Source organism: Stegostoma tigrinum, chromosome 5 (genome assembly GCF_030684315.1).
Source record: "Stegostoma tigrinum isolate sSteTig4 chromosome 5, sSteTig4.hap1, whole genome shotgun sequence".
NCBI classification, from domain to species: domain Eukaryota; kingdom Metazoa; phylum Chordata; class Chondrichthyes; order Orectolobiformes; family Stegostomatidae; genus Stegostoma; species Stegostoma tigrinum.
In genome coordinates, this window is record NC_081358.1 from 24,249,156 (window position 1) to 24,264,670 (window position 15,515).

A 15,515-nucleotide genomic window follows, 5' to 3' on the forward strand; every position below is an offset into this window, starting at 1 on the left:
GGCCATTTTAACCATATAATGACTACAAATCAGAGCACTGCTAGTTACTAAGAAACTTTAAGGGAGCAACACTTTTGAGAGACCAGCTGCACGACATATTTTTAAAAATGGTCACAGAAATATATTCCAAAAAAAACTAATGGAATGTTGGTCTTTATCTCAAAGGTTGAAAGTCAAAGTGGAAGTGGAGTTTCAGCTGTATACAGCTTTGACAAGATCCTATTTTGAGAACTGTTTTTTTTTGTCCTAGCCATTACATTTCTAGGATGACAACTAGTCTTGAATAGAGCACAGTGCAGATTCACCAAATACTACTTTAGAAGTTCAATTATGAGTCCATGTTGCATAAACACTGCTTTTGTGACATTGAGTCTTCACATAGGAGACTGGGAGTGATTAGGTTTTATAGAAGAATTGTGGAGAGATTACTTGCATTGGCGTAGGAAACATTTTAATCTTAGAATTATCCCAAACCAAAATGAAAATAGGAAGCAACTTTTCATATAAATGTTAAGAGAAATGTTGTAACTTTCTTTTTCAGAAACCTGTGCTGCTGGATTGCTCTCTCCTCCCTCCTCCCTCTGGACCAACCTCAGGGAATCTCTCTCCCATTACAACTCTCTTGTAATCCACCTATCTTCTTTTCTCTCCATCTTCGGTCCGCCTCTCCCTCTCTCCCTATTTATTCCAGAACCCTCTCCCCATCCCCCTCCCTGATGAAGGGTCTAGGCCCGAAAAGTCAGCTTTTGTGCTCCTGAGATGCTGCTTGGCCTGCTGTGTTCATCCAGCTTCACACTTTGTTATGCTGCATTGCTTGACAACTTTTTTTAAATGAGTTGTGCAATTGTTCTCTGAAAAAAAGTCTTGCTCCTTTAAAGTTTTTCAAATCAGACTGCACTGATGTGTAGATACCAAGGTGGAGAGCTGGATGATCACAGCAGGCCAAGCAGCATCAGAGGGGCAGGAAAGCTGTTGCTCTGATGTGTAGTCATTTTGTGACTAAAACAGACCCTACTGACTTTACTTGAGATATTTTAAGTTTGTAAAGGTACATTGCTTACATCCTGTGCTGGTTGATACTCTGAGGAAATATTAACTCAGATTATTTAGGACTTTATGTTCATCCTCAGTTTCAAGCCTAACTGCACTTTTTATTGTGTTTACCTGTTAGAACTGTCCTGTACAGTATTGATAAGATGTGACATGATGGACATTTGGGTAAGAATATCATGGAATACAGAGCAAAAGGCAGGAGAACAGAGCATTTGTTCAGATCAACAATGGTCAAACTGATTGGTAAAGAAGCCCAAGATGCTGAATAGCTACTCCAGTTCCCACATCCATAAATCCGTTACAAATGAGTTAGCAAGGGTCTCAATATTTTGGATATATTTAATGTTCCATTACATCATTGTACCAGCTGCAATCACTGAGTTGAGTGTTCATTGCAACGACCGGAAACAAGGTGTAGGTCTTTTACCCTAATGATTTTTGGGATAAAACTGATGGATCAGTGCTAGAAATCAGGAAGTAGCTATAAAATGTGTTTAGACCTTAGAAAAGGACAGGAATGTTCACCTTGTTTCATGAATTAGAAAATGGGCCGCTGCTATCAGCTTGCTCTTCCTCAACCTCATCACTAATGTGAATACCACAAACAACATCACTCCCACCCACGTGTTAATTGCATAAATTAAGGTCAAGTGTCTATAAGTAGAGGGTAATCATTATATAATTGTTTATGCCTGGATGGTGGGATGTTGTATGGTTACAAGCTATAAATTTGATTTAAATGTTAAAAAGTTTCCTTTGATAAAGGGCTGTCATTCTAATTAAGTCAACTTTTATTTATTTAAAATACTAACAGCTGCACATTTGGAAATGTCTCACTTTGTGAAAACCATTTACTAAATGGTTGTTAGAAAGTTAACGTGATGCCAGAGAATGGTTGCCTGAAGAAGGGTCCCAATCCAAAACATCAGCTTTCCAGCTCCTCTGTTGCTGCCTGGCCTGCTGTGTTCCACTAGCTCCACACAGTGTTAGAACAATAAGACCATAAGGACATAAGAACTAGGAGTAGGAGTAGGCCATCTGGCCCCTTGAGCCTGCCACGTCATTTAATAAGATCCTGGCTGCTCTTTTAGAGACTCAGCTCCACTTACCCGCCCACTCACCACAACCCTTAATTCCTTTACTGTTCAAAAATTTATCTAGCCTTGCCTTAAAAACATTCAGTGAGTTAGCTTCATCCGCTTCACTGGGCAGGAAATTCCACAGATTCAAAACCCTTTGGGTGAAGAAGTTCCTCCTGACCTCAGTCCTACATCTGCTTCTCTACATTTTGAGGTGATGCCCTCTGGTCCTAGTTTCACCTGCTAGCAGAAACAACCTCCCTGCCTCCACCTTATCTATTGCCTTCATAATCTTATATGTTTATGTCAGATCTCCCCTCATTCACCTGAATTCCAATCAGTATAATCCCAGTCTACTCAGTCTCCTCACAAGCCAATCCTCAACTCTGGAATCAACCAAGTGAATCTCCTCTGCACCCCCACCAGTGCTTGTCTCTCTCTTCTCAAGTAAGGAGACTAAACCTGCACACAGTACTCCAGGTGTGGCCTCACCAGGACCCTATACAGCTGCAGCATAGCCTCCCTGTTTTTACACTCCATCCCTCTAGCAATGGCAGACAAAATTCCATTTGCCTTTTTTATTACCTGCTGCACCTGCAATCCTACTTTTAGTGATTCATGCACAAAGACACCCAAGTCCCTCTGCACAGCAGCGTGCTGCAATTTTTTTTAACATCTAAAGCGTAGTCCATTTTCCTGTTACTTCTACCAAAATGGATGACCTCACACTTATCAACATTGTACTCCCTCTGCCAGACCTTTGCCCACTCACTTCGACTATCAACTATCTCAGACTCCAGCATCTACAGTTCTTACTATCTCTAATGGTTTCCTATAGATGCCTAAAAGGTGAGGGTGTCAATAAGTACCTCCTTTCACCTACTCTTATACCTAATTTTGCACTGGGTGTGTTGTAGACTCTCAGAACAAGAATGACATTTTCTCATGGCATGAACCTACATGTGAAGTCTGTAACATGGAAAACCTATTAGGCTACCAACTACCACACAACTTTAGCTAACCAAGAGACTCTCTTGTTCTTATTACTTGTCATAAGCATTATCGGAGCAATTTACAGTTTGATAATCAAAATGTTTGATCACAATATACCACACCTACCATAGCCATCAAATTCTAAATGGTCTTCTGGTCCAGATGTTTGAATACAAACACTGTGCCACAAGATTACCTCCTTGTGTGTCTTTATCTATGCAGAAGTGCTTATCCAGCAAGTGATTAATACTTGTTGAGACTTAATCCTAATTTATACAAATAAGAGATTAGAGCTATAGTGGCACAATAGTAGTCTAGGTTCAAATCCTACATTCTCTAGAGGCATGTTTTACCATTTCTAAGCAGGTTGATTGCAAATATCTACAATTATAGCCAGAATCTCCTTCCAGCTGACAATGATGCTTTAACCATCTGCTATTCCAACAAACAGATGCTTTTTTCCTTCATCTTGCTGATCAGAATCAAATATAGCCTCTGCCTCAGTACTGCGACTGCCTCTTTGACAATTTCTTTACTGATTAGTTGTCCAAAACTTAGTGAACTTAAATGATGTTGTTATAAATAAGATCAAAGTTCTACACAGAAACATAAGGTGTGTCTGCTCAGTTCCGAACAGAGTGTACAGAGGAGATACAAAAAGGTACTGACAATTATTATGTGCAAGGTGATAAAACCTAAGGACTTATCAGCAAATTGGAAACAAGCTGGCATAATGGTCATAATAATAAACAACATGATATTACAGGTACATTCAACTATCACATCATCAATCTCACTTTTAATTCATAAAAATAATGGAATAAATTCTCAGTAAACTCGAAGATAATTTATTTAATAATAACCTAACTAATGACAGTCACTATGGATTCAAAATGGGAAAATATGTACCCAATCTGTTCACCTTTCTTGTGGTAGTAAAAACCCAACAAGCATCTAGCAAGTCCTATTGTATAGGAGCCTTGAATTCTAAAAGGTTTTGATAAAATTCCAGACAAAAGCCTATTAATTAAACTTGAACATGTGGGGGTGTTTAAAATTAACCACAGGAATTAATATGAAAATGACTGAAGAGTATGAAACAACAAAAAGTTCTATTTATATTCAATAAATACTTCTCAGGATGTTATATCAGAATGAGGTAAAGTGCTAAATGGGCTGCCTCAGGGCTTAATGTTGCAATTGCTACTAAATTGCATAAATTATCTGGATTCAAAAACTTAATGGAAAATGATCAAATTTGCAGATGATACCAAGTTAGGGGGAGCAATGGAATTGTAAGATGTAATTAGAGAGCTAGTGGTGTAGTGGTAATGTCACTGGATTAGTAATCCAGAATGCCTCTGGAGACATGGATTCAAATACTGCCATTGCTGCTGGTGAAATCAGACTTCAATTAAAAATCTTGAACTAAAAGCTGGCCTGAAGTTGTTGATTGTCATAAAATCCCACTTTTCCTTTAGGGAAGGAAACCGGTCATCCTTACCCAGTCTGGCCTACCTGTGATTCAAGACCCAAGCAAAGGTGTAGAATCTGTGAAATGGCATGAGCAAGCTGATGACATCAAGGGATGTCAAGGAACAGACAATAAATGCTGGCCCAGCCAGCAACGTCCACATCTCAAATTATTAAGAAAAACAATTACAGAATTAGGTGAGATAACAAGGTGTCGAGCTGGATGAACACAGCAGGCCAAGCAGCATCAGAAGGGCAGGAAAGCTGACATTTTGGGTCGAGTTTGAGACCCAAAACGTCAGCATTCCTGCTCCTCTGATGCTGCTTGGCCTGCTGTGTTCATCCAGCTCTACGCCTTGTTATCTCAGATTCTCCAGCACTGGCAGTTCCTATTACCTCTGTAGCAGAATTAGGTGGATGAGTTATGTAAGTGGGTGCAGCAATGTCAGATGCCATTTGATGCAGCCAAATCTACTGATCATAGGGAAACAGATAAGAACACTCTACAAAACATGCTGAGCTAAGAATATCCTTGAGGACGACGCGGAAAATACCTCTGAGTCTTTGTACACTCAGTGCTAAATATATTCTGCTAATACGGATCTACAACCAACGAATCAAAAAGGATGTTGAACTGCATGACGTAATTTTGGGCACATAATGTAAGAATCAAAATTATTTTTGGTCACCAAGAAATCAGAAACATTCAAGATTTGGTTCTCTACTTTCAAAAGGAGGTGTTTGTGATGGGCGCTTATAAAAGGATAAAAAAAATTGCTTAAATATATAGAAAACATGTGTTGACATTAAATTCTGGAACACAAATGCAAAATAGTAAAATACACCTTTAGACCTGCTGTCAGGTTCTTTACACAGAATGGTCAACATAGGGAATAGGTTTCCAGGCAGAGTTTTCTAAAAAAATTAGTTACAGCTGGAGGATATCTCTGCATGAATAACCTGGTTATCTGTTGAATTTTCAATTATTAGTCATCTCAAAGCGTGGCTTACATTTTTTATCTTTCAGTGACAACGCTGCCACAAAACCCAAACTGCAGTGGAACTAGTAATTTGCTTAAATTTGCCCAATAATAACTAGTATTGCTAATCAATACAATGTAATTTGATCACAGAACTAAGATGGTTGTCAAAGAATATTCCATTTGCACTCAGTTTTAAGCTACAGCAGTGTTTATTTCCATTTTCTAAAAATAATTAAGGCTACAAGCAAGGTGAATACTTAAGAAATCTCATGCAACACAATGATAAGACAGGCAGTGTAATGAATAGAGACACATTTCAGATGCACCTTGGCAATAACGAAAGAATCATTATGAAATCTGCAAATAATATATCTCAGCAAACCGTCTTATAATGTGGCTTTGGAAAGCAGACTTTCTGATTCAACATTTATGTCTGTTTTAGGATTTATTGGTGGCTGCTCTAAATAGTCTATATGTATTAAAAACATCATCAAAGAACAGGTGCAATACACCAAGTCAATATGTGACTTAACCAGGGCATGTGTCAATATACAATACACATAAAATCTCTCTGTGTAGGGTTCAGAAAGTCTTATGTGCAAGTAATTTTGTTTAATTGTACTGTAACGCAGAACCACTAGAATTTTTCCGTTTGCTCTGAAAGAACCCATTCAAGAAAATCCGTGCTGTAGCCTGAACACTGGCATGTGTGCAATTTAGTAAGAACTTTAAAATGCAGTTGAAATTTCCATTCTTAACAGTGGGTCACAATTTCTATCTCCTCTGCCTTCTTCAGCCAGGCTAAGGTGAAACATGATCTATACAGGATTGCTAGGAGTCAACTTTGACTTGCTTCAACAGTATGATGTAGCAATGGGCCTCCTCTCTAAATCCACTCGGCATTAATTAGCAGCTCTACTAATTGCAGAAATGAACGCATTCATCTATCAAGAGTGCCTGTCCGGGCCTGAGGTGCAAAACGTGGCTCTGACACAGGAGTCACAGATCATTTGGTCTCTGATTTTGTGATTGCTTTGTAAAATAAAGTTGGCAGGGCATACATCTTCCTCTCCATCTTTAAGTTGTTAAGTATTTCCGAAAGTACACAGAGTACTATTTAAGTTTCATTATGTAAACCACTGTAGAGTAAAGGTGTTTGAATGACTCAATGGTTAGCAGACACAATTATGCGTCTTGGACAATACTGCTGTCAGTTGGAGTGACATTTGTACCAGTGCACCAATTTTGCATTTTGTCTGTTAATTTGAATAGAATCCAGTCTAAACCAAACTATTGAACTAGTGAACAATAATAACAATAGTTCTGATGAAGAGTCACTGGATTTGAAATGTTAACTCTGCTTTCTTCCCACAAATGCTGTAACTAGCATCCCCAGTTCTTTGTTTTATTTTGTGATAATATTAACAACAAATCTCCCTTGTCCCACCAGAATCTACAAGTGCTATGTTCCCTGTCTCTACATGGTTACCACACAAAATCTTGCCAAATTAGCATGAGTTAGGGAGCTGCAACTTTGATGGTGGCGAGATTTCCAATGGAGATGCAGGTTTGATTCACTTGTGCACACCACCTCAGCACATTAACTCTTTGGGTTGCTTCAGCAGCAGTGAACCCACCAAAATAGCCTGCTAGTGTCATAATGAATTGGTCAATTTGCAAAACCAGTCCATTTGCAGAGGGGCAGATACTGTAATACTTTAAACACAACATTCTTTTTGATGAATTAATGTGATATGAATGGAGAATTTCAACAAACTTTGAAGGTTATCTTTTCAATCACTTGAGATGTGTTCACGGAACCAAACAGGCTCTTGGGTATTTACAATCTGACGGCTAAATGAGCTAATTGTTTCCAAAAATAAACGCTGAAAAGCTCTGAAACAAACTGTAAACTATTTTGCTTGATCTTCAAAGTATCAAATTGCCTATTGCAGCAATGAAACCAACCCTATGGGGCTAAGGCTTAGCTATTGAAATACACCCAACTCCATTTCCTGTAGGATTTAAATGATCTTTGTTGCCATGAAACCGATTTTAAAATTATTTCAAACATTTCTTTCTCTAGTCTATCTATGCTTCAGTCTTCTATGTTGTGCGGAAAAACTCTAAACTATGTGCTAATTAGTCCCAGATTGTGATGTAGAACATTCCATTATCATCCCAAGCTTGTCTCATATGCATGAGCACACACCTGTAGTTTGAAGAAAATACCACAGAGCTTTTGATAAAGTTTGACTTTGATAAGCATGCCATGATGTTCAACAGAAACACATGCATGCATGTACAAACAAACTAGCACGCATGCACCCATGAAAATGAAATTAACAGGAAACAGGTGCCTATTGGCATGGTTTCCTTCCCCCATCCAGATCATGACGAAAACATTCTCCATCTGTAGCATGGTAAGCCTTTGATTTCTTTAAATTGAAATGCTACCCTTTTAAGATATAATGATGTAGTTGTTGTTTTCCTATTTCATTGGTTAAATGTGTAATTCTCTATAATTATTGCCAGAAGTGCGAGTGGTATACATCAATTTTCACTACACTTTCAATTCATAGATATTTGCATGTAACATATTCCTGAATCTGCTTTATTTAAGTGGCTGTTACTTTCTCAACAACAAGAAATGTGTAGATCATCATCGATACCCAAAAGACTCAAGAATTGCTATTAAATGAAGCTCAGTTGATAAAAGAAAACAGCAGATTAAAGTCAATGAGTTACTATGTTGTGAAAAACTATACAAGTACTCATAAGCATGGTTTTATGTCTGTGATTCCTTACAAAGAAACCTCCCAATCTTAAGTGAGAAATCGTAATGTGGAGTAGAAATCGAATGCTTACCAAAGGAAATAAAAATCACCTGCCTATTCTCACCTGTTCTTCCTCTCACCCATCCCCTCCTCCCACTTCAAGCCGCACCTCCATTTCCTACCTACTAACCTCATACTGCCTCTTGACCTGTCCATCCTCCCCGGAGTGACCTAGCCCCTCAATACCTTCCCATCTATACTCTCTTCTCCACCTATCTTCTCCTCTATCCATCTTCAATCCGCCTCCCCGCCTCCCTATTTATTTCAGAACCCTCTCCTCATCCCCCTTTTCTGATGAAGGGTCTAGGCCCGGAATGCAGCTTTTGTACTCCCAAGATGCTGCTTGGCCTGCTGTGTTCATCCAGCTCCACACTTTGTTATCTCGGATTCTCCAGCATCTGCAGTTCCTATTATCTCTGCCTATTCTCACCGATCAGTTGAAAAGCTCCTTCAGCAGCAGGTAGGAAGAAAGTTGTCAGCTAGCCCCTTTGGTTGACACAGGGGGAAAGTAGCAGGAATATAAGCATGAAATAATAACAACCAGGCATTGAGGAAAAGAGTGCAAATTCTCTTCCTGTCAATTTATTTCCCCCGTGAGGACAGGTATTTTTGCTGAGAATTTCCCTCTGATTCAATGACGTCAATATTAGCCTCCCTCCCACCTCACAGCAGATGGGAAAAAGCCATGACAGTGTGGGAAGTGGGGAATGAAAGAATGAAAGATAAGGAAGGACACTGTGACCCGCCGCATGCAGAGGGCACCCATTTTTACAGCAAAGGGTTTCAGGGTGCCTGGCTTTCTTGCTGCGCAGAGACATAAGTTTTAATTAACACATTTAAATCAGGGCTGCCACAGTACACTTGGGGTTTGCCCAGAGGAAATCCTTGAGTGTGTGTAAAGGGAGATAGTTACATTGTATTAAAGAAGAAATTCATCATAGAGTGCATCTAACTGAAAAATCCTTGTGAAATGTGTCAAAAAGAAAATACCTATAAAGCATGCTAACAGGAAAATTTTCTGAGATGCATCTATAGAAATCTCTGTGAATTATGTTGAAAAGAAAATACCTCATATTGTTCATAAGGATAGCTTGTCAAACCTTCCATCTGGAAGGTTGTTTGTAGTGCACTTGGAATACATTAATGGTATATGTCTGATTTTAGTAACAGGGAATACCTCCAACCAATGTTATTAATTGCTGCAAAGTTAGATTTTTATAGACCAGTCAAGAGCTGTTTATTTATTTTTAATGAAATCACCCTGTTTGTTTGATCGTTTTGATAGCAAAAATCAATATGGATATTGATTTGATAAGAAAACAATTACCCCCGTCTGCTATTAAAGAAATTAAGCACACAGCACTTCATAAGGAAATGTGTGTCATGCAGAAGCCCTGTAGATGAATATTGAAGGAAGTCTTAGCACAGTTTTCTTTTGGACTTAAAGGTGTTTCAAGGACAATTCTTGTGGAAGATGTCAGATTATTTTTGAATTATTCCTGTTGGAATGCTGCTCGTGTGTCTCTAGCAAATATTGAGAAAAGTTCCTCCAAATGTTCTATGAGATATGTCTGGTATGTCTGAAGATTTTGACAGAACATGAGTTATTTTGACTTTCACATGAGGTAGAATTTGTATTATGCTTTTTAACACCTTGCCAAGTGACTTGAAGTGAAAATATGGAGGGAGGAATAATGAGTGGTTATTTTCTTATTGATGACTCGATCATAGCATCTAAAGTTAAAAATGAGCCCTTCCATGTCTAAGTGAATTGTTGAAAATCACATCAAGGGAAATCTTGTTAATCAGACTGTGTTATTTAGATTAGAGTCCCTACAGTGTGGAAACAGGCCCTTCAGCCCAACAAGTCCACACCGCCCCTTGCAGCATCCCAGCCAGACCCATCCCCCTATAACCCACACACACCCCTGAACACTGTGGGCAATTTAGCATGGCCAATCCACCTAGTCAGCACATCTTTGGACTGTGGGAAGAAACCGGAGCACCCGGAGGAAACCTACTAGGACGCGGTGAGAATGTGCAAACTCCACACAGACAGTTACCTGAAGTTGGAATCGAACCCGGGTACCTGGTGCTGTGAGGCTGCAGTGCTAACCACTGAGCCACTGTGAGGAATCCTCATTAAAATTACTTAGGTAGGTTCTCAAACAATAATGTATGAAGACCATTGCAAAGATTACTCATCACGAAATCTGAACAAATTTTGTTTGCAAAGTCTGGGAGTCTTTAGTAAGCGCCCACTTGATAATGTCCATGAATAACTCATCATCTGTTACTGTTTAGTTATTGTTTTCAAAAGGGAAACAGATTTACAATGTTTTCTTTTCAACTCAATACCTTTTTGTTTCTTGCAATAAACATTACCAATTTCAGCAGGTTGATTGTATTAAATGAGGGAAAAAAAGAACTTCTGACCGATCCATAACAAAATGCACTATAATTAGTGAAAGCAAGGATCCTCTTTGCTCCACACCAGTACTGTATGTTTGCTTACACGCAGAATAAATGCTCCAAACATTACAAATAAGCCCTTCAACAAACCTTCATGTGAATTCAAGTAAAAGACAATGATTGTGGGATAAATGGGAGCAAATATTTTAATCTAGCCAAATTTCCCTGCGGTATTGTATTCTAGTAAAACTTTAAGGTCCTTTTCTATGGCACTTACTGCACATATTTTACCTGATAATTATTTTAAACTATTGTTGATTTTCAATGGTTCTGCTGGGAATTAAGAAAAGCATTTGTGAAGAATTCCACTTTTTACTTACAAGAAGTCCCATGGGTCCTGCTTAAAATCTAACACCATCATACCAGTCTACTGTGACTCTAAAACATGAAAAAAATGTCACATGTCATGTAATTGGCATGATAGTTATGCCTTCTGGGTTAAGGTTGTCAAGATTCTTCCATCCACATAGCTAGTAAACTAAGAGGAAAATCAATAAAATGGAAGAGATATTTGCAGCTGTTGTGTGTCAATAAACCTGTAATAACTCTGCTCTGCTGATGGGACATGATTCTAAAATGTCCCCAACAACATGAAACGTGCTGATTTTTAAACTGGAGATAGGACTTTAGGGAATTTATTCTCACCAAAACAAGTCTTTGGATATGTTCAGGCAATTCTGCATAATGTTTTTCACATTGTGTTTCTTAATCATGCAACCTTATTAATCTACCAATGGCACTGAGGATTCTACACCCCCCTTCATATCAAAACTGTAATGTGCTGGTTGAATGTCACAAAACTTTTGCTAATAGTAGGTGTCCTATATGAAAATCTGAAGGATGGTTTATTTAGTTACAGTACATTCTCTGCATATTAAAGGTGGACAAACGTTCTAACACATTCTGAGCTTAGACACAAAATAAATTTAAATATTGTCAAATGTTTGCAAAAGTTTGAAATATTTATAAATCTAGACGATTTAGCAAATACAATGGACATCCACATAAAGCAGCAAGCAAGTCTTTGTGTTTAAGCTTACTGAAAATAAGTATTTGATTATTTTTGCAATTTTACATTCTCAGTGTTCTATAAGAAAGATCTATCTTATCATACAACCAATCATTACCACACTCATATCACCAAAGCCCATTCTGTCCAGCCCATCATCGAAATTCCAAAGCATCAATGAACACCATCAATATCACACTGTCAACTGTGCATTCAGTCTTTATGAAAGTTGACTCAGAATGTCAAGTAGCCATGTTGAAACAACAATGGCCTTTCAAGTTTATAATCATTTCATGATTCTTTGGTGAGACTTGTTCATGACTGCATCCCAAAGAGCTAGTTTTTTGCTGAATTATTAATGTCTTAGTTAAAGACCCCAAAAACTGCAAGACTTCAGACACACCTACTAAGTACTCCTTGCCTGATAATATAATTAGGATTGTCCATCATGCCAGCAACACATCAATTCATCAATCAAATTGTTTGTCAAACAGTGGAAAAATAATTTTTCACTTGGCCGTCCTTAGTTCACCGGAATTTAAAAAAATGTTTGACACCATTATTACATCCTCTTGTAAAAGTATGTCATTTCAGGAGCATGCGCGATTAGACAACTTACAGACATTAGCTGATAGGCTTGATAATCAATCAACAACTTATCAAAGTTAAAGGGGAAATCAGAAGTGTAATTATTATGGTTGTTATCAATAACAGCAGATTGAGCTTGCCAAATATAGACCATCCCTCCTCTAGCTCAAGGGTCAATTACTGGATGTCTCAATAAAATTGGCTCTAACAGAAATCCATTTTCATGACTTCAGTGTGTATGTAGCGCACTGAATATGGCAGCTCATTGACTCGTTGTTAAGTATGTTATTTTCATTATGTAGTGTACTGAATATGGCAGCTCATTGACTCCACATTGTTAAGTATGCTATTTTCACTATGCTTAAGGAACATTTTCTTGCCTTTATAAAACTGTTAATTTGTTGCACACTTGCAGATGTACACCAGTGAATTATGACTATGGAAAATAAACAGCATCAAATACCAATGGTTATCTTAGATGCTGAATAAACAACTTGTTATTGTCTGTCCAATAACTAACATTCACCAAAATCAATTAAGATTACGTGGTCTTGGAGATGATGTTTTAACTTTACAGTTTATTTGGTTTATACTTCAGATTTTTTTTATAGTTCTATTTTGTTTCTGATAAGTTTGAATTTTAACAATTATCTGTACAACTTTGGCTAAATTAAATTGTCTATATTTTCAACACTTTTATATAGAAATATAGGCAATTTAGATCTTCCACAGAACACTGTTTCTTTACGTATAATATATTGTGTACATATAAATGTCAGTTCTCATTTTCTTACCTTGTACAGCTTAACTGCTGCTTCATGCCTATGGTTGGTACTATGAAGGCGCAACTTATCCACACTGTTAGTATAATAGTCACAGGCATTGCACTTCAGATGCACTGGATTCCCAATAGCTACACACTTGAGCCTCCACTCATTAGGTTTGCCCCCTTCTCTTATGTGGGCCACCAGCTGATATTTCTGCATGTGTTTATCTGTCTTGCAATGGAGCTGAAAGTTGGCCTTCAGCTGAGTGTTGTAGTTGCAGAGCTTACATTGATAGATGTCACCAATCACAGCCTTCCACTCCTCTTCGGGGAGTGAACGCTCACTGTTCACATGCAAGCTCAGAGCCTCCAGGCTGTCAGTGGTAAATTTGTTGCAGACAGCACATTGAAACAGCTTCAGCGAGGGGTCATTGATGTAAGGTGAAATCTCTCCGGCAGTAAGGAAGGACAGGTCATCACCCACGAGTTGACCACTTGCAAGCCTCATTTCAGGTGGTAGCTCATTATTAACTGTGAAGAGAAAATCAAGACGAAATTGTATGCTGTTAGAAAAAGAAAAGCATATACTACAGAAAGAAAAAAAAGTATTCACATAGTGTCTATTATGACTACCAGGCCTCTTAAGGTGCTTTACAGTCAACGAAGTGCTTTTGAAGTGTCGTCACTGCTGCATTGCAGGAAATAAAGTAGAAACAAACAGAGGAATTGATAACATAAAACCTTGGTGAGCAGTTTGCTTTCTCTGGAGCTTAAACTATAAAAAGCTATAATAGGATTGAATCAGGATCAATTACAATCATCCCTTTCAACTTCTAAATTCTCTCATCAGATAGCTTTAATTACTTCTACTGGGTATGATGTCATCCCTGAATTTGTACTTTTAAAGACATGAATGTTGATCAGCGATAACGCAAAAATGCAGCATATTTATAGCTTGTGTTCAAATTTAACTTCATTACGTGAATTCAAATTTGTGGAAGAAATAATATAGCCCAGAAAATTTCTGAGATTTACTCCCGCTATTTTTGTATTGCTTCCCTGGAATTACACCAGAAATCCCACTTACACATGTAATCTGGGCAAGACTAGAGCAGCTCCACACAATTTCCTAGCCCATGAACGCCAAAATACTTCCTTTTCAATAATGTCACTTGTACAGACATTTAGCAAAGAAGTAACATTTAGTATAAGTGCTAAACCCAACCTTACAGCTACACAATAAGCGTGTCTAAACTGTTAACCGCCTGGCATAAATTCTGCAGGACATAGTGGAAAGTGTCAAAAGAATAATTGTGATATCACACAGTAGTACTTTCTGATGATAGGTGCCATGGATTGGCAGATCATCACTAAATTTACAGATATATAAATATGAGCTTTGAATTAACCTTGTCTTAGTGAAGATGGACCAATATGTACTGAGAGCCTTTACTTTTGAAAAAAAAAATCAGAATCGACAAGTTATTAGAAGCTGCATTAAAAACTGAGCTCAATTGAAATGTTGGGAACACTTCAAATCGATGGAAAGTCAAACAAAAACATTTAAAAGTGATCCAATAGTATGCAGATGTTAGATGTCTACCCATTGAGGCATGATAAGTTTCAGATTTCAATGAAATGACCTGAAAATAGTTTTATTAAATTCAATATTATGAAAACTGCAGGGGAATAAATGCCAAATATTTAATGAATACACAAGGTCACACTTCCATCAACAGGAACAATACATATTTGAAATTACACATGTTGGGATTAAGGATCATTACTATTTCCATTTATTCTATTAATAACTACAGTTAAAGGGAAGTAATAGGAAATGTTGTAGTCTAGTGCAGGAAGGGAAAAAAGAAAGCCGTATTGTTCAGAAGAGGCAGTTTGGACCTCAATGAGTTAAAGCTGCAATATGAAAATTGTAAAGGAGAGGAAAAGATGCCAAGAGGCACTGACCTATTCCTGGCGCTACAGCTGCAGCTGTTGCAGGGTCAAGCTGGAATGGACTTAACATGAATTGCTGGTCAGTCGGATTTTCCAGTTTCAGGCCTGTCAAGCCTACGTTTTGGGCCAGATAATACTGGTAAAGCTCAGCCTCAGCAGGTGCCAGACCCAACTGCAGGCTGTGCTGGATTTGTTTCATGTTCTGCTGCAGCAGCATCATGTTGTGCATGTGCTTTTCACTTGTCATGTGAATGCGAAGGTTCCTTGCCACATTGGTTTCATAATCACACACCTCACACCGCCAAG

General features: G+C 38.1%; 1 protein-coding gene across 6 annotated transcripts in view; it reads right to left on the reverse strand.

The window, feature by feature from the left end:
- zfhx4 (zinc finger homeobox 4) overlaps positions 1-15,515 on the reverse strand; it is a 353,237-nt gene that overhangs the window by 219,725 nt on the left and 117,997 nt on the right. For 5 of the 6 annotated variants that reach the window (XM_059645853.1, XM_048529162.2, XM_048529160.2 and 2 more), the window contains 2 exons: positions 15,222-15,515; positions 13,282-13,784 (listed from right to left, as the gene is read on the reverse strand). The exon at positions 15,222-15,515 is cut by the window's right edge and continues 2,324 nt beyond it. In XM_059645853.1, the coding sequence (XP_059501836.1) occupies positions 13,282-13,784; positions 15,222-15,515 (797 nt within the window). The remainder of the gene's footprint in view (positions 1-13,281; positions 13,785-15,221) is intronic. The other variant, XM_048529163.2, reaches the window with a different exon arrangement.